Source organism: Aptenodytes patagonicus, chromosome 3, assembly GCF_965638725.1.
Source record: "Aptenodytes patagonicus chromosome 3, bAptPat1.pri.cur, whole genome shotgun sequence".
Classification (NCBI taxonomy): domain Eukaryota; kingdom Metazoa; phylum Chordata; class Aves; order Sphenisciformes; family Spheniscidae; genus Aptenodytes; species Aptenodytes patagonicus.
In genome coordinates this window covers 113,487,194-113,512,928 of record NC_134951.1, presented here as the reverse complement: position 1 = coordinate 113,512,928, position 25,735 = coordinate 113,487,194, and the positions used below count along the sequence as shown (strand labels likewise).

The 25,735-nt window shown below is 41.5% G+C and overlaps 1 protein-coding gene and 4 non-coding genes across 5 annotated transcripts; all 5 read left to right on the top strand.

Moving 5' to 3' along the window:
• The first annotated feature begins 63 nt into the window (after positions 1-63).
• WDR43 (WD repeat domain 43) lies at positions 64-22,901 on the top strand. Its single transcript, XM_076334728.1, has 18 exons — positions 64-296; positions 4,987-5,121; positions 6,756-6,877; positions 8,668-8,788; positions 9,967-10,106; positions 10,614-10,716; positions 11,814-11,878; positions 12,248-12,419; positions 12,924-13,010; positions 14,857-14,988; positions 15,447-15,584; positions 16,428-16,514; positions 18,487-18,518; positions 19,331-19,394; positions 20,302-20,415; positions 20,865-20,934; positions 21,584-21,639; positions 21,737-22,901. Exons 1-18 carry the CDS (start codon positions 66-68, stop codon positions 21,854-21,856), a joined length of 1,989 nt encoding a protein of 662 aa, XP_076190843.1. The 5' UTR covers positions 64-65; the 3' UTR covers positions 21,857-22,901.
• On the top strand, positions 7,308-7,384 carry LOC143159147 (small nucleolar RNA SNORD53/SNORD92). The gene has a single exon (XR_012995138.1). It is a non-coding gene; the product is annotated as a small nucleolar RNA SNORD53/SNORD92 (small nucleolar RNA).
• On the top strand, positions 8,930-9,013 carry LOC143159148 (small nucleolar RNA SNORD53/SNORD92). The gene has a single exon (XR_012995139.1). It is a non-coding gene; the product is annotated as a small nucleolar RNA SNORD53/SNORD92 (small nucleolar RNA).
• LOC143159149 (small nucleolar RNA SNORD53/SNORD92) lies at positions 10,225-10,308 on the top strand. Its single transcript, XR_012995140.1, has one exon. It is a non-coding gene; the product is annotated as a small nucleolar RNA SNORD53/SNORD92 (small nucleolar RNA).
• LOC143159146 (small nucleolar RNA SNORD53/SNORD92) lies at positions 13,807-13,885 on the top strand. Its single transcript, XR_012995137.1, has one exon. It is a non-coding gene; the product is annotated as a small nucleolar RNA SNORD53/SNORD92 (small nucleolar RNA).
• Positions 22,902-25,735: the final 2,834 nt, after the last annotated feature.

The window sequence follows — 25,735 nt, the reverse complement described above, 5'->3', positions numbered from 1 at the left end:
CAGGCGCGCGGGGCGAGCACGCGGCGGGTGCGCGCGCCGGCGCGGAGGGCCGGGCGAGGAGTGCCATGGCGGCGGCGGCGTGTGGCGGGGAGGCGGCGGCAGCGGCGCGGGCCCTTTGCGCTTTCTCCCCCCGCGACCGTCGTTTCTTCGCCATCTCCGGTTCGGATGGGCGTCTGCGGGTGTGGGAGACGGCGAACAGCCGCTTGCAGCAGGAGTACGTGCCCTCCGCCCACCTCAGCGCTGCCTGTACTTGCCTGGCCTGGGCCCCGCCGGGGGGACGCCCGCCCCCCAGCAAGGTACGGGCAGCGTGTGAGGGAAGTGGCGGGGGGGAGCGACGACACCGGGGAAAAAGGAGGGGGTGGGATGGGGACGGCGGCGCTCCGAGCAGCCTCGACGCGTGGCCGCGGCCCGCTCGGCTTCACCCCGCCCTCCCGGCGCCATGTGGCGGGGGTCGGCGTGGCCGGGCAGGCCGGGGAGCGGAGACGAGGCGTCCCGGTGCGGGGAACGGGATGAGGGTCCCGTGGGGAGGACCGGAGCGCCGCAGGGTTCAGCCACGGTCGTTCCCCCCCCACCTCCCCGCCAGCGGTGCTTGGGGCATGTCCACGCGTGACGTCCCCCGGGGTGGGGGTGCGGGGGGGGAATCTGCTCCCTTCAGAGGAGCGTCGCAGGATTGCTCTTCACAAGGCGAATTTCACGTGTTGGTGGGGGAAGTAGCGCTGGAGACTTTTTTTTTTTTAAAAAAACAGAAAAGGGGCTATCAACAGAAGCACTGACTGTGTAAAATCATTTGTCTTTCGTATAACCTGCATGGAAGAAGCCTTCCTTGAAGGAGCAAGGTATGTTACTTCATGGCACATCTCACCTTAATCGAAAAGGTGATGCTACAGAGCGGGTCGGCTGCTCTATGTCCACTTAGCTTATGTACAGTTCACATTCCAGTAAAGGCAGTATCTCGCCACACTTCCTTACCCTCGGAAGTATTTCCATGCAAGCTGCTATGTTGTCCGTGAGGCGTCTTCCCGAGCTCAGGAATCCTGCAAGAAGGTATTCAGTAACTTTATTCAGAGCACACATCAGAGGGCTTGGATGTTCTCAACCTTGAATTTGTTTTATTTAACTTCATCTCAGGTGAGCACTCGACCTGAAAATAACTGGAGTATATACAGTAAGGTATATATTTTCATCCTTTTTATGTTGAAGCGATCCTGTTTTCTTTAGCTAGAACATACCACTTCCTGAGGGGGAAAAAAGTATTCCTTGGATAAAGTATGTGAAATCCATCCCCTTTATCATAAGAATTAGGGAGGGCTTTTTAAAGTGCGTTCTGGTATATCAACAATTCAGTTTATCTGAAATACTGTAAGAGGTATTTCAAAATGCTTAACACACACATTACCGCTCCAAAGGGAGATGGTATTGTCTCATTTTTCTCAGTTGAGCGGCTTAGTCCCTGAACTTTGAAAACTCCCAAAACATTTAAAGAACGTGGCAGAGAGGGTTAGTTTTAGATTGGCCTTAACCTGTTCATTTGTCATGTAACTTTGAAGAAAAAAGGATACATGCATTAATTGCAGGGCTGTGTAGGTTCTTCTTCACTCTTAAATAAACTGAAACTGGCATGTGAAAATGGGGTTAATCTGTCCTGTGTGAAATAAAACTTAAGCTAACATAGTGCACTGCTGTGGTGCCATAAGTCAAGCACAGGAGGTTTCTGAGTGGTTTTTAAAAACTAACCCTTTTCTAGAGACCCACCCCTAAAACCCACAGATGCTCCAATTTAACCTGGTTTAGGGTTGTATGGAAAACGGACTTAATCAGACAGCATTTGGCTACCTCTCCATGCTTTCTAATTATTCCAGTAGTTTGAATGTTGTCCACTGCTTCAAAGTTGGTACATTTTCAAGTGGAGCTGGAAAACATGCCATTTCTTGGAATAATTATGCCATCAACTTGTATAATTTATTGGTTTGTCCTTAGACTGAACTGAAGAACTAAAGCTGTGATGGTTCTGCCAAATATATTGCACTGAATGTGTTTTTTCTGACATTATTGCGTCTTTTCTGACATTATTGCGTCTTTTTTTTCTTTTTTTATTCCTGGAGAGTTGACATCTCTCTAGGTAGTACTAGTATCTGGTGTTCAGGAGTAAAACTGTGCCAGTAGATATCTATAAATGGTGTTTGGCCAAGTTACACCTAAACTAAGTCAGTTTTGGACTGCTGCCATGTTAATGAAGGCCATGTGTTACAGGGGAATATTAGAAATTAAGTTTTGAGCTGCAGGCCCTGGAATTGCTGATGCAGTGGTGGCTTACTGAGATGTTCCCTGCACACGTGCTTTCGTAGTGTCAGTGCTTCCTGCTTGCGGTGTTCTCCATCTCCTGCTCCATGAAGTGGTGCCTTGTGCAAGAGTATGTAGACCACCGACTTTCAAAATACCTACTTCCACGTTCTTCCTAATAAGCTGCAAGTGCTCTGTCATCTTCAAGATTCTTCAGGGTTACCCCCATTTCGGTGCTTTAAGTGCTTTACTTCACCTGTGAGCGTCAGAGATTGGATTTCTGTGGGTTGTTTTCTTTTTTTTTTAAAAAGTCTCAGTGACCTACTCAAGTATGAACATGGAAAAATATGTGCACAGTCCCTTTACAAATAACTTCTTTTAACCATCTCTATGAATTAAAACTGTGTGCTTTTTCAGGCAAAGTTGAAGGATTTCTAAAGAAGCTTGAGTTTCCATAAATCTGAAAAAAAATCAAAAGGAAACTGATACTTGGTATAATTCAGCTCCCCTGTCCTGTCCTGTCCTATCCTATCCATGAAAACAGGGTGCTCTTATATTTAAGACCCTGATCCACAAGTGAATCCCATGTGGATCTCTACTGCAGTTGGCAGTCTGTCTGTGTACTAATCAAATGCAGGGTAGAGAAGTTTGATTTTTTTTTTTAATTTCTTTTTTTTTTTAGTTCTCGGAGTGTTTTTTCAAATCAACTCCAGCATTAATAGGTGTATGAATTTTCCACTGGCATTTCTTTCACAGAAAAATTTCTGACAAAATGCCCTACTAATAATGCTGATAAAGGTTGGTCAGTAAAGCAATACATGTGAAAAAATAACTGGAAAAACCTTCAGTGCGTCTCACTTTCTTCTTGACACTGGAAATAACTGTGGACTTCAGCGGGAATTTTGTTGTACCTTTGAGTTGTTCCAAGGGAAATTGTCCATAACAAACTGAAGTGGAGGGTGAACAGATTTTAGTTAAAAAATTTATGCAAGGGAAGAGAATAAAATCTGTTCTTACTTGTGGTTTTGCTTTGCAGTGGGGGTGTGTGGGGTAATTAGTAAAACTACATAAAGAGATTGAAAAGTACCAGAAAACACATAAACTGTACTTGCATCTCCACTGGCTATGTGGCCCTTGTCTTTGCATGTCAGACAGCAGTTTCAAGACGGCTTAGTTGGCATCGCTGCCAAAAATTTAACTAGTTGAGTCTTTTATCATATATTGTCTTAAAATCTGGTTGATTTACTACTTGGTTGTGCTTTGCAACTGTGATGGTTTCTCAGCACCTGTGTTTTTGTAATATTTTATAAATGCTTTTCTTTCCCAGGAAAGATGAAGCCTAAACAAATGCTTGCAAAAAAAACAATGTAACCTCTTTTCTCAAGAGACTGCTTTTGATGTAAAAGTATTTTAGTAGCATTTTGGTATTTATTGGCCTAAACCAAAACACTTTTCCTTGCAGAAAGTGTTGTCTGTGTTTAAATACAGAGGAAAAGAAAGTCCCGCTTCAAAGAATCAAAGTATTTATCCTGCACTGTTAAACTTTTAAATCTTAGTTGCGGTGAAAACTCCCAAATCCTGATTGTCGTGATGTCTCTGGGCCTGAGTAAAAATTATTTACGTTCGCTGTGTGATGTCTTGTATGACAGATTAGCTACACTGCGTGGAGCTTGCACAGAGCTGATTGCTCACATTTTATCAGTCTCCTTTGGCTTCTTCTGGCTGCTCATCAGTGCAAATATATCTGTTGTGTAGAGGAAGCATTAGCTTGTGTATAATTTTTTTTTTTTAAATTGGAGAGAATGCTTTGCTGTGATGTAACAAATGTAAGGAGACTTAGCAAAGTCCAATTTAAAAACTAATCAGTAGCATTAGGGATGATTTTTTTCTTCTGAAGTCCTTGAACAGTTTTTTCTTTCCTTTTTTCTTTTGTGTGTGTGATTAGTTATGTGGGGTTAACCCGGTGAGAATAAATGTAGTGGCTTCTTCTGCCTTCTTTATTTTAGTTTCACATGCTCAAGAGCCAGTTTTATTCCTTCTCCCCTTCCCAGTGATGTGCTGCATTCACCCGTGTTTGATTAAGAGAGATGAAGTGAAATCCCTCCTTGAAGTGATTGGTAGCACTTGCAAAGGAAGAGGGTGAAGACTTAAGAATTGCCTGATCATAGGAGAACCACTGGTACTGACACCAGGACTTGGGCAGAGCACTTCGCTTCGAGTTCCAGTTGCTTCCCTCTGCCGAGTGGGGTAGCACTTTCTTTTTAAGAGGCATTATGAATACTTAATATTTGCAAGACTCTTCTGAATAGCTTTTGAGAAAAGACGAAACTGATCATTCTTGATCAAGCATTTCCATTTTATGGATGAAGTATTCTGATTGTGTTAATCTTTGCCTCTGGGACACGAACTTTGTGAAAAACTTAAATGTGGGTTTTTTCCCTCATGGATGTGGCCACTAGGCTAGCAAAATGGCCTCCACCAAATGTTTCCAAGTGACTCATAGCAACTTCGTTACCTTGTACATGGAGCTGTAAGATGAGTCTCTAGGTTGCTGTGCACTTCAGTGTCTTCATTTTGTGTCTTAGCAGAGTTTGTGCTGGCTGACTGGTCTCAAACTTACAGAAGTTTTTTTTCCCCTCTGCTTTAACACTGAGAGTAGCTGGTCAGACTAACTAATTTCACGTTTTCTCTTTTTTGATTTTCCAGGATGGCCCCCAGAGGAAAAAACGGAAGTCTGAAGTTGCAGAAGTGGACAAGCAGTTAGATATCCTGGCTATTGGTACAGCAGTTGGTAGCATTTTGTTGTACAGCACAGTAAAAGGAGAATTACAGAGCAAGCTAGTAAGTAATACATTCTTTATCACACGCTACCAAATACTGATGGTTTCAGTCAGTTTATGCTGTTCTTTCTGCTGCTCAAAAATGGAATAAACTAACCTAATTACGCAGATCTTTTTCTTAATAGCTGCGTATATGAATAGAGGTGCAGTAATTCAGGTACTTGGGAATCTTTAAGTGGTGCTTTTTCTATTGTTGGGAGTATGTACACGTTGATAAATCTTGGTTTCAAAGTTAATGCAATATTTTAACGTTGTGCATGGATTTGTTATTTTGCATTAAAAATAACAGTAATGATGAAATGCCTAACTGGAGAGTTAAGTCCTCTGGGGGAGTGTTGTTCCCTCAGTTCCTGCACAGGGAGAGGAGGGCAGGATTGAAGTACTCGTTGACTCTTGGGAAGGTGTCGTGTTGATGGACTCTTCCGTACAGATGTAAATTTACCTCCCTTGTGGAAGCTTTTGAGCCCTCTCAGCATGTGATTTTTCTCAAATGAGATACGCTCATTTTCAAAGTTTGCCCTTCTCATTGATAACTTCCCTGTTACTCCTAAATACCTTGGTTTTAGTCTTGGGTTACATAACAAGCAAAATAAACCTGTATGAATGACTCTCTGCAATACTGTGAGATACTTGGGCATACTTTAGCTTCTAAACTCTTAGTTGTGTGTAGGTGATCAATGTACACGAATTAAGAGAAAGCAATGACTTCTTAAAATCGTGATACATGCAAGTGACACTAGCTAACAAATATCAACTCTGTTTTATGGAAAAGCTGTATTTATGCCTGAAAACTATGAACAAAATAAAAGTTTCAGGTTAAAATTTACAGTTTCAGTCAGTTTGAAAACACTGGCTGCTCTTCTGTAGGAGCAGGATAGCAGATGTTATTTGGTGAGTACTTTTTTTTTTTTTACAGATAGGTTGAATTAAAAGATTATTCCTGCTAGAATAAGAGCCGTCACTTTTAGCTGTCCTTACTGAACAGAATGTCTTGCTGTGATGTGTTTTGTCTTGCTCAAAGCTGATTTGCAGTGACGCTTTTGGGAGCAGTCTGAGCTGGCTGGTGCCGATTCAAATAGTGAATTTTATAAACTTTAGGAAATATTTTCATAAATGATTAAAGTGTGTATTTGAGCTGCAGAGATTTTGGTTGTTAGGAGAGGTGAATGATAACCCTTTGTAGGGTCTTCTGATCTGATGATAGCTTACTCTTGAATGCTGAGTACAAAGGGAAAGATACTCATCTCTGAACATACTTAAGCAAGGAGGCACTTAGATGACTATCAGCAAGACATCTGTGCTAGCCTTTCCTTTGAGCAAATTTCATACTGTTAGACAGCCTTGTTTGGCTGTGTGTATAAAAATAGTGGGCAGGACAATTTTTTTGTTAACTCTGAAGTGCTAGAGCAAGAATTAATTCAAATACTTACATGTACATATCAAAATATAAAATATCTTTAACTTATATAACTGTATATGTATATTGGTCTTTAAAACCACACCCTCTTTTCAAGTTGCCAATGATTTGAATTTAGTTCTCGAAAGAGCAGCTTGTTACATTGTTGGTGTGGGGAAGACTCAGTAGTCAAGACTTCTTCATTTATTAATGAGTTGACCCTCTTTTACCTTTTGTAGGACGGTGGTCATGACAATAGAGTAAACTGTGTGAGATGGCATCAGGACAACTGCTGCTTGTATAGCTGTTCAGAGGACAAACACATTGTGGAATGGAACGCACAGACCTGCAAAGTAAAGTGGTAAGTGATGCCGGTTTTCGGTCAAATTTGTTCGCACTTGCTTTTGTGTGTTTCCTCCTTCACAGGTTTTAGTGAGGGCCTGTTCGAAATGCTGCACTCTGCTATTCAGGCTTCATGCCCACTGTACAAAATCGGCTGTTGGCTATTTTTCTGAGATTGGAAGTGGTTTTATTAAGGAATAAAAGAGTAATTCTCATAGTTGGGTTTCTTCCTTTGTGTGTTGGAAAGACTAGATGAAATGAGTAACTGCGCTGAGAAGGATTTGGGTCCCTCCATGCTAACTTTTAGTGGGGCATGGGCTTCCAGTCACTTTTGTGATGCTGAAAAATCTAAATTCTAGAAAATATCCTTGGAAATATGGGGGAGCAGATAGTGGAACACCTCATCCCAGTTAAACTTGTTACATGCACGGGGCTTTGCTCAAAGGGCCTTGCTGTGATGATACCCACTTGGTTTCGCTCACTACTGACGTGCGGTGAGGACAGTTCCACTTGGCTGTCTGAGCAGGCTGCTACTGTTTAAAGTACTGTTGAGCAAAATAGAGCTTAGTGCAGAGTAACAAGATATCTGGTGTAGGCATTTAGTTTCTTTTGTAATAAAGTCAAACTGTTTTTAAACTTCAAAGAAGAAACCAAGATTTCTATTAACGATCCTGGTTATCTTACTTCAAGAAAAGCCTAGTGAGTGATGGCACCTTGACCCTTCTCTTATGCTGCTGTTTCTTTTTTGTAACATTTCCCACCATTGTGTTATTCTTACTGCAGCCCTACCGGTTTTGTTAAAGATGGTGTGGGCACTGCAGACAGCCCATCGTCAGTAGCCTCTTTGATTTCCCTAGAAAGGAGACGCATCCTTTGGTTGTATTAAGTTGAGACCCTGACGTAAAGTAGCAGAAGATGGCTGTAAAATCTCCCTCTAGCCTTCTCTTCTTAGGATTGAACACACCCAGTTCCCTCACCTTTTCCTCTTGCATTACATGCTCTAGTCTCTTAGCCACCTTCATGGCCCTCCACTGGATTTACTCCACTATGTCAGTGACATTCTTGTACTGTCCCAAACTGGACATAGTGCTCAGATGCAGTTTCAAAAGTATTGCACAGAGGAGAGGAATCACTTTCCTTGACCTGCTGACCACACTCTAGCTAATGCAAATCAGTATGCAGTTGACCTCATTGCCACAAGGACTCACTGCTAACTCTTGTTCAACCTGAGTCGAGGACTGCAAGCTCCTTTTCTGCAAAGCTGCTTGCCTTTTTTTTTTTTTTTTTAAATAGTGCTTTGAACCATAGACCTTTAAGGCGAGGTTTGTTGTTGTCAGCGTCATTGAGAGACTTTGGAGGAGGGCCAGGAACTGAATGGGTCTTGAAAGTCTGAATTTTAGTGTTGAGAAGGCCTTTCTGAATGGGTTGATGTAAGTTTTTTGGATTATGGTGCAAAGAGAAGTCTTGGTATGGCTCCTCTTCACCCTATTTTGAGTAGTAGAGAACTTTGAGAGAAGAATTTAGAACAGAATAGGCAAATATTAAAAAAAAGTCAACAGTTGTTCAATATTAAATAGCTTTACATCTTTGAGTTGCTGTAATCTTGTGTAAACTAATTTGAAGGGGAGGAGCAGAAACAGAATAGCTTTGACCTCATCTTTGACTACTTAAATTATTTCCTTTTAGTAATTTTTGCCTTAAGTTTTCCAGCGTGGTTGATGTGGATTTTGAGATTATGCTAATTAATACTGTTTTTTCTATTTCTTCATCTTTCTTCTTTTGTACAAAAACCCTCCATCCAAATTCTAGCAAGTGGAAAGGCGACAATAGCAGTGTCACCTCTCTATGCATCAGTCCAGATGGGAAAATGCTGCTGTCAGCCGGTAGAACTATAAAACTGTGGGACCTGGAGACCAAAGAAGTCTACAGAGTAAGTAACTTTGTTAAGCTAGATGCAAAAAAAAGTCCTTCTGATTGGTGACATTACGTATCTAGTGCTTCCTGATAGGACATCTGAAAATTTCATTGGGTGTGAGGAGACAACTGGCAGTTTTGGGATTGCTGGAAGCTGTTGCTGTGATGATACCCTCAACTGTGGTTTCAACTTGCTGAGAGTTGAATGAGGACATTAAATTCCTTGGCTGTGTCTGAGCATGCTACCAGCCCCCTTTCTCAAGCCTGTAGTAGAAAGATGGATGCTGTTCTTTTTCACCGGGTCCCTTTCTGAAACCCTTCTAGCAGGAGAACTCAGTTCACCACAGTATTATTTACTGCTGGCATGGGTTTGTGCATGAGCTCCCTGACTTTTCTATGAGTGCCCCCTTAAAGCCTTCAGGTTTAACTGGTGGCATTACCAGTTTTGCTGTTGAAACAGTTGGAAGGCATAGGAGCAAAACCCTCGTTGTTCCCTGAGTAGGGCTCAGACATGAGCAGATTACTATGTTTTAGCTCTTCCATAAGTGCAGCCATGTGCTCTTGCCCGCTAGCAGAGAGAACGCAGCTAGTCTCTGAATCTCTTGGTACTGGCTGTCAGGTAAGTGTATACACGTGTGCTGTTCTGTGGACTTGCTGGCACATGGCAACTACTGTGTATGTCTGCATCCTATGATGATCAAAACCACTATTTATAAAAGTAGATTGAAGAACTGATTTTGGGTTTTTTTTGGGGGGTGGTGGGGTTGAACAGCCTCAGTGTGTCAGCAGACCTGTGTGTTCATCTTACAGTTGAGAATGAAACTATGAATGTAGTTTCATTGTAAAAGTTGAAGTGTAAAACTGGGGGGAGGGGGAAGTGCTTTCTGACAGTAGCAGCAGTACAGGTGGATGTGATTTCTTTTGCATGGACTTAGTCCCAGTGAATTTGCTTTTGATTACCCATTTAACTTTTAAAATTCTGATAATATCTGGAGGGTCAGAAAAAGTTTCCTTGAAATACAGCCATGCAAGGAAGCTGATTACTAGTAAAAAAAATTACTGAAATGTCCTTGTTGGCTTAGTAACACTTGAATCTTTCCTAATGTTCTTTGTTAACTAATGTTTTAATTTTTGCCATATGACTTCTTATGGCAATCATTGAAAGATTTTTTTTTTGTTGTTGTTGTCTTTTAGCATTTCACAGGCCATGCTACATCAGTGTCATCATTAATGTTTACCACAGTGAAACCTATGAATGAAAACAAGCCCTTTGATGGAATTACAGGGCTTTATTTCTTGTCTGGAGCTATACATGACCGATTACTGAGTGTATGGTATGTAAGCTTTTCATAATTTGTAACTTTGATTATGATCGGTATTGAGGATAGACTCAAGTATGTTCTGAACTCTGTGATTAAACAGAAGATCAAGCAGAAGGGGCACTCTGGAGAAATGCAGTGATGATCTCTTAAATACTGGTTTCAACTCACTGATTGTTGAATGAAGACATGAATTTCCTTGGCTGTGTCTGAGCATGCTTCCAGTTGCCGTTTGAATCGCTAATGTATGTCAAGAACAACTGTGTAATAGGCTTCGTTGTTCTTTGTACTTACTGTAGGGTTTACGCTAAGTTTTCTTGCTAAATTGGGAGTTGGGAGTTACTTTGCACTTGGAATTTAGAACGTTTTCCAAGCTGAAATCTGAAATTAGAGCATGAGTATTTTGGGATGGGGTAGATACTACCACAGTTGCTGGTGATTTATAGGCTTTATAATGCTTTTCAGGTGCAGAGGGTGCTGTTTGTGCTATGATAAATAGCGTGTACGGTTTGTGTCTTCCAGGCAGATCAGATCAGATAGGAAAGAAAAGAATGCCGTGATGTCTTTCACAGTAACAGATGAACCAACTTTTATTGACCTGACTGTATCAGAAGTCAAAGAAGAGGTAGGACCAATAGTTTGTAACCAAATATGTTAAACAATTTTCAGTTGTCACATCAGTTTCCTTTTAAGGGTGTAAAGAAAGAAGCTTGGTTTGTATTTGGCTTCTGTTATGCAGAGATGAGATCTGAATGCCAATTCACGGGTGTAAGGATATTTATTACAGGTGCATTTATAAAGCTGATAGTTTGAAATACTCATTTTCAAAGCTGCTAAGTGCAAATTCAGTGTTTTCTTCAGAAATTTTGCTTGTGATGGTGGAAATATCAGTTGTTTCCTATTTAGAACAAATTATTAATCAAAATGGTTGTTAGAACTTGGCAGCAAAAAACACACAAAAAATTCTTTCTACAAATGCAGTTTGAGTATGGTCCTGTTTTTTCTGATCTCAAGTGGCTTTGGCAGTGTAACTGCATTTTGAATTAACTAGCCTTTAACGAGTTAAAGTAGCAGTGTGCATTCCCCAAGTCTCTCAATTTCAGCAAGTACAAGTCTTTCAAAGTAGTTGTCTTATGAAAAATGTCTGCATGTGAAACAACATGTTCACAAACTGTTTCAGTAATTACTTAAAACATTTTTCTGCTGCTGCCTCTAGATTCCTTTCTAAAAACAGTATTTCATGCTAAATTTTCTTATGTTTCCAGTTGTGCCCTCTTACTGCATGTATTGGAGATAAGAGTATAGCGTAATGTACACCTGTCATTTAATTGCTCAGAGCGCTCATCTCAGTTTCTTTCCTCTAAGCGTATTTACAGTGTCAGCGCTTTTGTAGACCTGTGCCTCTAGACATGTTGGGTATTGGAACATTGCCGCTTATGATCACATATGTCTGCTACTGTCCAAACTGTTCAAATTTGGATATATCAGTAGTGATACAGTAAAGTACAGTTATGAGTTATCTTTTTGTCTCCTAATAGTTGTACTAAATGTTCCTGAGATGTTAGTGTCTTTGATCTTCCTTACGGATTTAGTTATATCTTTAACATGTTTAGTTACTGAAAAAAATCAAATCATAACTGTGCAACTGTCTCTTGATGTCCTGTACTTATGGGAGGTTTGTCCTTTGAGATAATTAAAATCTCTTACTGTTCCTTCTTTCAGCCTGTGAAGTTAGCAGTTGTGTGCAGAGATGGGCAGTTGTATTTATTTGAACATATCTTAAATGGGTAAGTTAGTATCATCTTGAGGGTGTCTTTGGGAAAGGTCTGGGATTACTGTAAGGCAAAGTTCAGTCTTGTCATGCTGCTGCCTTTAAGCTTTTGTATCTTTTCACAGACCAGGTTCCAGCTGGTTCTTTCTCTTGGGTTACTGGACACATTTTTGGAGAACTTACTTGTTGGGGGCTGTGCTGCACTTCAGTATTAAGTGTTGCTTTAGCCAAGATTTTGTGTGTCTGTGCCTCATCTTAGCCATCTGTAAAAGGCGTAAACTGGCTGAGTTTGCTGAGGACTCGCTAATGAAAGGTGCTTAGATGTGTAAGGCATTGAAGTGTTTAAGCTAAACCTCTTGGAATTTTTTCATTCCTTTTTTTTCAGTTACTGCAAAAAACCCTTAACATCAAACTGTACTATCCAGATAGCAACGCCTGGAAATGATGGGGACTCCACACCAAAACCAGTCCCTATTTTAGCAGCTGCGTTTTGCACAGACAAACAGTCTCTGCTGCTTGTGTATGGAAACACCTTACAGCCCATCATAGAGAAAGTGGTATGTAAAACCTACTGGAGAGGTTTTGGATTTTGTAATATGGACTGCATACTGCTCTCTGTTGGAGGGATTTTTTTTCTTTCTTTTTTACTTATTTGAAATTGTATAACAAGACAAAGCTTATTCCTTCCTCCTTTTCTGGGAGCTATGACTGTTGCCCCTGAGCTGTTTTGAAAAGCGATTTGTATTCTTCTATTCTTTCAATTAAAATACAACTTGGCATTATTGCTGGCTGTTTCTTGCCATGTCGGCTGTTACTGAGTTAGGCCACTGAAACTTTTTAATACTGTTTCAGTTTACCTGTGTGAGCTTCTTTGGAGAGCATAGAGATCTGGTAACAAAAGGCAGATGCGCAAAGCAGCTGCTGTTCTAGAGTGAAAAAAAAAGTTCATTCTACTTTATACGTCTGGAATTTGTTCTCATCTTTCCGTATCTTTCCGTAGCGTAATGAATCACAGGGGTGAATCTCAAATATATTAACTGGTTTTGTTCCTGTCCTTCTAGTCTTTGAGCACCACTGAATCCCACGTATGTTTGATAAGGGACACCCAGAAAGTGTTGTCACTTAAAACAGATGTTGGTCTAACAAAGGTGAGCTTTGCATGAAATGTGATTTTGTTGCTGGTTTTGTTTTACTTTGGAAATGGTAGAATTCACTACTCTCTTTTAAAATGAGGTTGGATTTCTGGATGGGCCTGCTCAGAGCTGCAGTGGTAGCTACAGATGTCCATAGCACTCAGGCGGGTGTGGGTAAACTGTGCTTCATGGCTGCTGTGTGTCCTGGTATGCTCTCGCACACAATTACCCTCCTGTAGCTCATAGCAAGTCCTGTTCTCAGCAGGTCTGCTTGATAGACAGGACTGGCTGATGGTTTCTTTTTTGCTTGAGATCAGTCCTTCTCCTAGAGTCTGTCAGTTTGTACAGCCTCTTTGACCCTGCTGGTTTGGGGTGAAGTTGGGATGGCATTGTTTTAGAGTCTAAATAAAATGTAATGAAGCCTTAAAGGGCATGTCCTTTTGGCTTTCTCGAGATGGCCTTCACGTGTTCCTACTCACAGCGATATGGCACCTGGGAATGTGAGCTTGACACTTAAATGGCAACAGTGTCCACTGAGGCCACTTGCCACCGTTTTCTCTCATGCAGGATCTCCTGGGGGTTTAGAGACAGGCCGTGAAGTTCTTAATCAGTGTGCATATTCAAGGCCTTGAAGATTTGAAACGCTTGCAGTATCAGTCAAGTGAGCAGACGGCGCTGTTTTTCTAACCCTCAAGTTACCTACTGGATCTGGTGCTCCATCAGCCAGGCGGGGTTTTGTGCTGATTCCTCAGTCCTGGAGCTGGTGGGTAGCAGAGCTGAAATGCAGTGAGAGGTGTAGGAACTCCCTGGCATGCGGTGATGATACCCATCTTGGTTTCGCTTTTTGCTGAATTCCGGTGAAGACGCATTTCTCTTGGCTGTCTGAGCATGCCTTGTGGGGAGAAGGTCAGTGATTAGTGTGGTGAGCAAAGAGGGTAGTATTTTAACACCATTGCTTTCTACAGTAAAATTCTTGAACCACGAAATCATTTTTTTTACTTTTACACTCAGCATGTGGAAGTTGCTTTGCTTACTGTACTAGATTATTTTTGTATCACTTCAGTGGGCACCCGGCAGGGCTCCCACAAGTACAGAAGTTTGGGCAGGTACTTCAAAAAAAGGCCTGCACAGAAGCGCTGTGGTTAAAGAAGTGTTCTGGAAGTAGCAGGTAGCATTCTTGATATTCTGGAAGTGGCATACTCCCTTACATCCTCTGTGGGTCAGGGGAGCACTTGGTTATTAAATACATTGCCTTTAAAATTCGATCTCCTTTGTGTTCATTGAAGATGGATACCATAGCTTGTTTGGTATAACCTAAGGTTCCTCTGTTTGTCATTGTAATCATAGTCTAATTCAGACTACTGAGTTTTGTGTCTGAGCAATCCCTAGAAGAAAATCAGTGGGATTGAAGTGAATAGTAACTACCTTTTACTGTTACATTGTGCTGCTGTTTGTGATCAGTTTTTATCTTCCAGTGGAAGCTGAATTAATCTGCATGTGGTTTATGGGCCTGACTATTAGTACTTGTGGTATCTATTGCTAGCAAACATCCAAATGTTTGTTGTTCGATACAAACACTTAGTTTGATGAGTGTTACGGAACAAGCTTGTAAGAAAAATGATTCACAGGTGATTCCAAAGAGACCGTTGCTTTAGTTAATTATGAAAACTAACTGACTGTTGCTTGAGGTTTATTAATTGCTTTTCAAAATATAGGATTTTCCTAATATATATGTCAAGAAAATGGGTTTGGCAGGCTGGTTTTACTGTGTGAGACTCTCAGAATAGAATCAGTATTTTAAATTGGAAGAAAGCTCAAGATATTAGCAATTCATACAAATGTGGTTATCTCTGTGTACTAGGTAAAGACGCCTGTTGTGAACTCGGACACCAAAGTTCTAGTGCCTGGCATTCCAGGACATAGTACAGCTGTCAAAACTCCATCCTCGGGAAAGGAGAAAAAGAAAAACAAGAGGAAACCGGGAGAGACAGAGGTAAAGCGCTTCCTCTTTTAAATACAGCAATAATGGAAAAACTAGAATCATAAATCATCGTTATAATTTCTTTAGGTGAACTTGAACTTGCTTTGTTTCGCATGGAAGCAAGGTTAATGATATCATCTTTCTGTATGAAAGAGACTTCCCTCTGCTCAAAACCTTTCCCTCATTCAAGCCCTGTGTGCCTTGCCCGTAGTTTTGCCATGTACCTGCAGAACTTTGTCACATGCTTGTGTCTCTCTCTCTGCTAAGGTGTATTACCGCTTTTCAGTCAAAACTTCATCTTATCTTCTTTTCTCAGGCTATTCTCTGTCAGTACATTTAAAAGAATATGCAAAATTTGTGTTATTTTCCAGCAGAATCAGAGGGAATGCTGTAGGTTAGGTACTTTGCTTTCAGCTGATGTTTCTGAGAAACTGCACTGAAACAGCACTGCCCTTGTTTACCGTCTGCAGGAAAGCATTGAAGAGCGCCTAGAGGCATTGGATATCGATGTGAGCAAAGTAAAAACTCCAGGTGGCCTTCCACAAACAGATAGCTTTGCGGTACTTTTGGTTCAGGGCTTGGAAAGCAACGATGCAGAAATCTTAAATGTAAGTGTTACAAGATCATTGTATGCTGTTTAATCTATTCACTGACACTTGTGGGGAGCCTTCCTGAAAGCTGGGGAGGCTGAACAGTCAAGAACCCATTGTTTCTCCCACCTGCTTTTTGCTGATGTGCTGCTCAAGGCAGTGGTATTATAAGTTATGGTAGCGGTATTACTCTCTTCTTATCTACCTTGCTTTCTGAGTCAGTCCATGAACTTTGAGGCGCTTCTGTTTATGATAAATTTGTTATGTCACAGTTCAGATGTTTTACAAGGGATGTTACTAATGCAGCCATCTTCCCTTTAGCTTGAGCTGGAGCATAATCTGTGCTTAGTCGCCAGAGTGTACGGTTTCCAAGTAGATATTGTTTGAAAAATGCATTGATGACAACAGTTTCACTTGAAAAGCTTACTGTTGCACTTGGACTAGGAGGAAATAATAGTTCTGTGGCAGGGAAATGAAATCTTAAGAATTTGATGCTGAATAGAAATGACTTGTCACAAATACTGGTGAAAGGCATTTATTTGCAGAAGTCAAGCGCAGAAAATAGCAAGGGAAATTTTAATGTGCCTGTGCTGCTTTATTTCTAACATGGGGTGGGTGGGCTAGAGGCAATGCTAGATTGTTTTAGATGGGTTAATCAAGTGTCTTATTTTGTTAATTGTAGCTGACTTGAAAAATGGAACTCCTTTTCATAGTAAATCTTCTTTTACTCATTATCCTCATCTTAGCAAAGGTAGTGGAGTAGAAAAAGAGATTTAAAGCCAGGAATTTTTGACTGTGCTCATTGCTGATACACATGCTAAAACTGAATTATTCTCTGATCATGTTTTTCCATTTTAACAGAGAGTGCTTAACACAAGAAAGGAAAATGTAATAAAGAACACAGTAGCCAGAATGCCTATACATGCTGTCATTCCACTGCTGCATGAGGTAGGAGAGACTGCGTTTCTTGTAGTGTCATACAAGCCACATTTGGTTTGCGTTCTAGCTGGGGAAAACCCAGGATATGTCTCTTTATTTTCACCAGTGAAATTGGTTTGGTAATTTTACAGGACAGAAATTGTTCTTAATTTCTCTCTGATACACTCTTATCTTCTCTGGCTGAAGCTTAACCGAAGGACAAAGTGCCACTGTCAAAGCTAGGAAGAGCATTAGATCATGTAATATTATCTTGAATGTTTATGTGGGAAAAAAGAAAAGGAAGAGGTTAAGCTAAAGCTTGTTTAGTCCATGGCAAACAGTTACCATTACATCTTTTAAACTATTAAAATGGATGATAATTTGAAACACGAAAATAGCAGTGCTAGCCAGAGCAAGTTATATGAGCATAAATATGCTAGATACTCAATGAGAGAAAGAAAAATAGAATACGTACTTACAGCAGTGAGTTTAGATAGCACTTGGAAATTGAGGGGCAATTTCTTTTCTCTTTTGAAGATAGCTCAGAAGCCCAGTTGCTGTATTTAAGCTTTGCGACATCACTTAGTAATAATTTGAGACCCCACCTGGAGTATTTGAGACCCCACCTGGAGTACTGTGTCCAGCTCTGGAGCCCTCAGCATAAGACAGACAGGGGCCTGTTGGAGCGGGTCCAGAAGAGGGCCACGAAAATGATCAGGGGGACGGAACACCTCTCCTGTGAAGAAAGGCTGAGAGAGTTGGGGTTGTTCAGCCTAGAGAAGAGAAGGCTTTGGGGAGACCTTATTGCAGCCTATCAGTACTTAAAGGGGGCTTATAAAAAAGATGGCGGCAAACTTTTTAGCAGGGCCTGTTGCGACAGGACAAGGGGGAATGGCTTTAAACTAAAGGGGGGTAGGTTTAGACTAGATACAAGGAAGACTTTTTTTTACGCTGAGGGTGGTGAAACACTGGCACAGGTTGCCCAGAGAGGTGGTGGATGCCCCATCCCTGGAAACATTCAAGGTCAGGTTGGACGGGGCTCTGAGCAACCTGATCTAGTTGAAGATGTCCCTGCCCACGGCTGGGGGGTTGGACTAGGTGACCTTTAGAGGTCCCTTCCAACCCAAACTATTCTGTGATTCTATGATTCTATAATTTTAAAAGGGATTTGGCTTCTGAACTGCTTATTCAGTGATAGTAAATAAAACCTGTATTTGGACAGAAATATTAATGATTAGCCTTATCTAGACATTACTTTGTTTAAACTGGGCATTGATTAGTTGCTCTTGTTACGTGAATGACATTCTATAACATAAGTTAATGGCTAGACTTCTCTTGTATTTTAATGTGCTGGCCACAAGTAAGATTTAATTTTTACTTGTGGTACTAATCTTAACTGGATTATGCGGATGGCCAGGTTTTGAATGTTTAGACTTCCTTTAAGCATGTGTCATGACACCTCCTTAGACTTACGTTAATGAGGTGCAGCGTTTCTTTTCTAGGGCCTCTGTCAGAGAATCTAAGTGCAAGAGTTTGACTATATAATCTCAGTGGATGGACAGATCTTCATGTAACCATCTTCTCCAGAGCTTGAGATTTGTTCTGTGAAATAGCCTTTACCTGATACTACCTTTGCTTGTTTCCCCAACTTGTCCACCTTGTAACAGCTGCTCTACTAAGCAGATACACAGAGACATATAAACAAAGGGATTTCCTTCTACTTATTCCTGCCAGCTCTAAGTTTCACTGGGTGTATTGCCTGTTAAGAGTTCCAGTTTTATTGTAATAATGAAACTCAGCGTCTGCAAGTTATCAGCCTGCATATAGGATGGTAGAGCCAGCAGTGTAATATTCTGGAGCCTGGCAATGGTTAATCCTAGCAAACTTCAAATGCCTGGAGATCTTTCTGCCCCAATATTGGGGCTGTCACATGGATCTAGTGTTGGGTTTTTGAACTCATTACGTGTTTGTTACTTATTGCTTACTATTTTTGTCCTTCTAGCTTACGAAGAGATTGCAGGGCAACCCATACAGGTAAGAGACAACTCAACTGCAGTTTAATTCACCTGAAACTTTTCTAGTGTGTGTGTTATGGTCCCTCCTTCCACCTATGTGACTGATTTCCATAGTAACTGTAACTAAACTGCAGCATCTTGACGTAAAAATTTTCACCTGATTGTGGGTGCAAAGAGGAACTTTTATTAAGGCAGTGCTTTGTCAGGGTGGCTGAAGTGAAATTAAAAAGGGACAAGGATACCTGAAATAAGCATATAACCCTGAGAACGTATCTGAAGTCCCAGAATATTGACACTGCGGACCTGATCAATATGTAAAATAAAATAACTATCATATGTATAGCTTGTTCGGTTTAATTATCAAATATATTTAGACACCTCCTGGTGTTGTGTTTAATAACAAATCCAGCTCCCCCCCCCAGCATCTTGTTATATTGCTATAAGGATAGCTTTGCTGAGAGTAGCTGTCCTTAGTTGTGGTGGTGTTTTGTTGGTTTGGTTTTTTTTTTAAATAAAAATTCCCTCATTGTAGGTGGAGGAAAAAGTAGCATGTTTTGATCTTTTACTTATTGAAACCTCCCGTAAAAGATGTCAGAAACACAGACCCCTGAACTTGTCTAGTTTAATCCCTCACTTAAACGTCTGTTCTTTTCCTAACAAATAACTTACATAGGTATTATCTGGATAGCCAAACTGTTGTATTTCCATTTGCATTTATCTTTTTATATGATGAAAGGGGAGCACTTTCTATAGAACTGTTTAGCATCTAGAATGTGAAATGGGTGTTTCTCAGCCAGTATCTCTTTGATATCATTTATTTTTCCTTTCCAGTGCCTCACTAATGGTTCGATGGCTGAAGTCTGTTTTTACTCTACATGCATCCTACCTTTCCACAGTAGGTATTTTGCATTAATGCTAGTGCACGTAACTAAAACTAGATTTAAATGCTTAAATATATGTATGCTCTTCCTTCAGGTATGTGTCTCCTGCTCTCCACATATGGCAGTGCCCAAATCAATGTACAGGGGGCTATATTTCTGCCGCTTTTGCCAAATTGCTGCACATTGGTTATAAATCGTTTGTCTTAGTCATTCATGACATAATTATAGTCATCCCAAAGTCAAACCAAGATAAGGTATGTCATACCTGTGAGAGTTAGGGAACAAAATTACTGTCAAAGAGTAATCTAGCCTGTGTCGCTAAATCTTACAGAACTAAATTTGCCTTGCTGTTGTAACGCTCATCTTGAGACTATCTTGGCCATGGCTAGATTTATAGGGTAAAGGTGTACCAAAGTTGGCAGGGTAGTAAGTAATGTAGTAGCTTCTGGGTTGAAGTCCAGCCTTGCCTTACAAGTGATGGATAAAGCACTCTTGCTCAGTTAAGAAAAAGGCATTTTGGCACTGTTAGTCCTTTCTCCCATTCATTATAGGATTGCTGTGCATCAGAACTTGCACGCGTTGCTGAGGCTGCATTTGTACATGGGTGTATATTCGGTTCCCGTTTACACAGCTTTCCAAATAGTGCTTCGACACCTGCTTACGGCAGTGACTGTGGAAAGGAAAAGTAGTATAAGAATTGCCATGTTTTGAAAGTAGATGTATTTCTAAACATGGCTAAATGTTAACTGATCAGGCTGCGGGTGGTTTCTGTGAACCCTCAGCTCTCCCTTCTGTCTAGAATAATGTGAGCAAGGATTGCTTGCCCCAAACATACAAAGGTAGCTTAAAAATTTGAAAATAAGACATTTGGGATGTGTTGCTTAGCAGCTTCATTTTTCTTCATCCTTCTCTTCTCCCAAGTTGCCAGACCTTATTCCTCAGCTGGGAATGCTATACCAGTTAATGGAGAGCAGAGTAAAAACTTTGCAAAAGCTTTCCCGTCTGCATGGAAGACTCTTCATTCTTGTCACCCAGGTGAGTTCCAACTAAATAACATGGGATGTGTAGAAGAAGTATTGTTTGCAGACTTAACCTCCTGTTGTGATTACATCCGATGGGACCTGTCATCGGGGAACTTAATACAGCTGCTGTACAGCTGTGCTGATAGTGCTCAAAGCAGTACACTTAATTGACTAGTCAGTCTGTGCTCACTGGAAGTTTACACATTGTTTCCTGCCAAATGTGTCTACTAACCCATAGAGTTGTAGAGGGGAATAAGTAGGAGGTACTGGGCCACTTCAGAGCCGATGTCTCTAAAATTTTACTTTGTCCTTCGTACTTGTTTGGCTGTTAAACTACTACTATAAATGAATTAATCTGTGTTAAACTTGATGTAGACTTCATTTACACTGTTACGAGTTTTGTTGACTTTTAAGGTTGGAATATATGATTGCATCTAAGGCTAATCTGCAAATTCCATTCAGGTTGCAGCATCAGAAACAGCTCAGGATGTAACTGAGGTTAATCAGACTGCAAAGCTGGTATATGAGGATGGTAAGTGTTGTATGCTGAATTCACGTGACAGCCGATGCTTGATGGCTGTTCGTCATGTTCCCGTGCTTATTTATTAGTGTACAGTCTGCAAGTAGAGAGTTTTTGTGGGAAGTCCATGGCGGGAAAGTCAGTGGTTAATGATGTGGGCATCTTGTAGTTGGTTGTTCCTGCCTGCCTGCCTGCCTGCCTTCCCTCCCCTCTGTTAAACCACAACACCCTCCTTTTACTTCCTTTCATTCCCTCCTATCCCTGCTTCATAATTTAAGGAATCAGTTAACTGGAACTTCAGTATGCTGCTTAACTTAATTGGCAACCTCAAATTTCTAGTGTTAGCTGCCCTTCTGATAAGGTAGATACAGTCAAGACACTTTTACATTTGAGTCAGCGGGACGTCAAGGTAGTGGATGTCAGTATCTGTGCATGTACACGTCCAGTTTGGCCTTTTTTATCTACTGCAACTTCATACTGTATAATTGTAACAGAAGTGACTTCCTCATTGATGTTGATCAACCTAATCTTCAGGTAGAATTAGTTTTGGAATTGAAATAGCACAGTTTGGAGACTTAGCAGCATGTGGGGTTGGGCTTTGTTTGCACAATGACATTTTAAAGTCTGTTCTCCAGACTGAGGGATGGTTTTCTCTTTGCAGAGTCCTCGGAGGAGGAAGGCTCAGATGATGAGATGATTGCAGATAAAGACTCTGATGTAAGTGGAGTTGGATCGGATCTTCTCCCATTTGCTTGTAACAGAAATTGTGTGACTGTCAAAGGTTCAAACATTCCTGCTTATTTTTTTTCCCCAGGAAAACTGGGATGAAGATGAAGAAAAAGAGGAGCAATCTGATGAACAAGACATGACTGTGGAAAAGGAAATCAATGGTGATTCTGATTTGGAACCAGAAAATGAAAGTGAAGAAGAATAACAGCACGAAAGAATAATTTTAACCGTTTAAACAAGTGGGCTACCAAAATCTAATTCTGGATCATCTTGCTGAAAGATGCCATATTTGCATATAGGGAGTGCAGACTCATGCACGGCCTGTGTGCAGAGGCACATGTGGGGCACCGTGCGTTTCTGAATCCAGAATGTTTAACCATGCCAGCCTTCTCTCGCCCTATTTCCCTGCGCTTACTTATAGAAACATTTCTTCCACCTCATGGTCAGATTATGCCTGTCATGTGGACATGCATTTGTATCTCAAGTGAAATAAATCTGCCACCGCTGTTTGTGTGGTAAACTTGGTTCAGCTTTACATTGAATTTGTTTCAGATATTCAATGATCGAAGACAACTGGTCTATACCTTCTTTCCATGCTTCAGTTAGCAATAGCAAGTGGGCATCCTGCTGCTTTTTTAAAAAAAAAAAAAACCAAAACAGAAAAAAGAAAAAAAAAAGATATTTTTGTAATATTTAAATTCTCTACTGAATTTCTTTTCTTCCCCCCATCCTCAATTGGTTTAGCCATGCCTTGGCAATATCTAAATGCCAACCTGACTTAAAAGTGGCTTTTTCTTTTTTTAACAAATTTGAACTCAAGACTTTTCTATGTATAAATCAATGACTTTTCTTGTGCTTCAAAAGGACATCAGAACTATCACTGGCTCCTAGTTTTGTTTTAATGGAGGCTGTATATAAGTTTAATGCTAACCCAGAGGATAGACTGTGTTGAATTGGGTGGGGAGAGGGGAGTAACACAGGGAAATGAGAAGGTGAATGCTTGTGAATATGTAGCGCACAGCTATACCTTTATTACGGATTTTTAATCTCAGTGGCAGAACAAGGACAGCTATTTGCTCAGCTAATGGAAGCTGAAGTGGTGCAAACACATTTTTCAGAGCAAAACAAGGTAAAGGTTTGAGCCATTCACCACTATAATGTACAATAATATATTTGTCTATAAATGGAGCTGTTGCAACTAAATACCACCCTCTTTGTAAAGTGAATAAATATACATCTCCTTTACCAAATACCTGTCCTGTGGTGTTTGTTGAGAGAGACCTTAAGTAGCTAAGGATGGTGGTTAAGGATGAAATGCTGTTTGTAAAAAGCAGATTTCTAGTGGAGGAGGAAGCCAACCTAAAAGGTTATAGCGTTCCTCAGAGCATCTATTGTTAGGGATTTCTTAGCTCCCTACGTTTCAGTCGTATCCATTGGTTTGTCCACTGCTTGGGGGTTGCACTGGGATTGCAGCGTTGCCTGGAGGCGTAGAGGACTGTGTCACTGACGAAGCTGGAAGAGACATGTTCTGTCTTTGGAGAGCTGGAGGTAGAAGGGCAGCAGTTGGAGGCTTCCAGTCTCTGGAGGGTTTTAACTGGCAGTAAATCAGTGTCTTAATAATTTGTAAAGCTGGGCTTTTATTTAATTTCTGAGATGCTGTGAAAATAAATGCCAACACTTGTGCACTGTCTTTACTCAGACAAGCCACCAAATTAGGCTGAGCTGATGTGTAGGTTTTTAACCAGTACTGATGCTATATGCAGGCAGGCTTCATATCGGGCAAAAGAGGGGTGTGAATGAAGGTCTGTTGCATCTCAGGTGAGTGCTGTGCTGAGCTTTTGGGGTGTGGAGTAACACGAGGAGCAGCTCTCTTTTGGTTGTGCAAGGTCCTACATGTATCTGTGTCCCAGCCTTTCCAGAAGCCGAAGCGGGAGGTTGGGGTCAGAGCAGGCTGAGTTATCTTGTTGGCACTGTTTGGGTATGGGGAGTGGTGGCGTTGGAAATTTGCCACCCCTTCCCATTGTACCTGTAAGGTAGGCATTACCTGTGTCCATCCTTTCAGTGCACCAGAAACCTGTTGCAGGAGTGGAGCTGTGGGAGAACCGGGCAGCAGGAAGCGGAGGGGGATTTCAAGAACGTTTTGTCCATTCTTCGATCTTGCCAGCATTGAGATTCTGCGGATCTGTTTCAGTATCAGACAGCAAGCTGGTAGCAGGGGTGCGAGTTCTGGTCTACTCAGGTGTTACTACAGCTGGGTCACACTGTCCTCTGAGCCCTCTGCCTGTATCATCTTCAAGCAGCTGTCCTGTGTGTGAAGCTGTTTGGGTATGGCAGCTGCAAGCAATTGGGCTGGTTGTTCCAAAAGTTTCCCTCACCTTAGAGCTCTGATAACTGACAGTTTTATGCACTTTCTAATCCTTACGACTATTTATTTGCAAAGCCAAGGTCTCGGCCAGCTGACGACTAACCTGTTTGTGTCTCGTCTTTCAAAGATGCAGCATCATCTGGGGAAAGAGTCTGCAAATGGGGTGGGTCCCCCTTGCAGCCCTAATCCTGGTGGTTTTGGAGCAATGAAGAGACTGAGGAGGACAGACTAGCTGCTCATTTGGAGCAGTGGAGGTTGGATGAGGTTTTGTGTAAAGAGTCCAGGGTGTGCCCAGAGCAAGCTTCCGCGGTTGAGTAGTCAACAAATCAATGGGGCGGAAACTCTGAGGCATACTTTTGTTTTTATTTGCCTAACTAGTATTGAGTCCTATTTATAGGTGTGTATTTAAGGTTTGTCCAGGCACCACTGCACAGCATAAGAGATTTTTGTTTGCTGTTTTTCATGTGGTGGTGGCCTTATTTCCAGGTTACAGAAGTAAATAAACTTTGAATGTGATAAGGCGCAATACCATAGGTGGCCAGGGTGTGTCACACCAGCTCCACAAAAATTCCTTGGATTACCGGGCAGCAAGAGCAACCTGCGACTTGTGCCTTCGCATTGTTGCTAAATGCATCCTGCTGTAAGATGGTGTGGCTCCCATTCTCGCCTCTTGTTGTGGTCTTACTTCCAAAGGGACGTAGTACTGCACCAGGACTTGGTGCAAGAGGTGCTTGTTGCCTCTCTTGCTAAATATTTCAGTGTTTCATCAGATTCTCAGAAGTTTGGTAGGGGAATAAAAGCTGCCTGTGCGGGATGTGCACCTGTCTCTGTTAAAGGTTCTGCTGTATAAGGACTTGTAGTATGGATGTTTTGCTTTTGGTCTCCCTGCATGCTGGGGGAAGTGATTTAATTGGTTTTAAAAAACCAAAACTTTTTTCGGTTTATCCTTTAAATTACTTTTGCTAATGGCTTCTCTGTCCCAAAATAACTCTCAATGACATTGGTTAAGAAGAAGCAAACAAAAGCAAAACATGCTGTTGGAAACAGGGTAGAGGAGGAGGAGGACGTGGAAGGGGAGAAAAGGAAAGATTTAGGATGCACAACTAGTTCTTAGAAAATTCCTGATTACTGGGAACATTAGCACGTAGACATTTGAAAACTGCACGTGAAAATTACAGAGGTGGCATATAGCTTGATAGCCAAGTTGTAGTTTAGGCTGTCTTGTGATGACACAAGCGCTTGGTACTGTATTCGCCCTTCTTTGCGTGGGAGGGAACTGTTTGGTGATAGGGAAAACTCATTCTGTGCACAGTTTTGCCCTTTGCCCCTTTAACCTGTGCATAAACCAACATTAAGTCTCTAAGAAACTCATCTGTGGCCTTTGGGATGTTGGTTCCCTGCTCCCTGGAAGGAGGGGGCTAGAGAGAGATGATGGTGGCAGACACTCTGTTTCCTTGCAGGTGTGTCCAAACTCACAGCTGTGGGACCTTGATGAACCATCCAGGAGACTGTTTCCCTGGTTTGTAGGAAAGACAGATATTTTGAGTTAATTTATGGTGGGCGGCTTAAAACTTCAGTTTTGTTTTAGAGAGCAGTATGATTAACCCTGGAAGGAAAAACTATTCCTACGTCTCCAGTCTGCTAAAAGTGGGTGACTGCTACTTCGGCTGGTTGCCAGGTGGCCATACCCTTCCCGTTTGGGACCAGTCTTGCCATCTC

Bases quoted from the DNA above. Each gene is read 5' to 3' on its own strand.
- WDR43 (XM_076334728.1), top strand. From the start codon at position 66: ATGGCGGCGGCGGCGTGTGGCGGGGAGGCGGCGGCAGCGGCGCGGGCC. The intron at 10,717-11,813 runs GTAGGACCAATA...TCCTTCTTTCAG, and splicing joins TATCAGAAGTCAAAGAAGAG to CCTGTGAAGTTAGCAGTTGT. The intron at 18,519-19,330 runs GTAAGAGACAAC...TTTCCTTTCCAG, and splicing joins TTGCAGGGCAACCCATACAG to TGCCTCACTAATGGTTCGAT.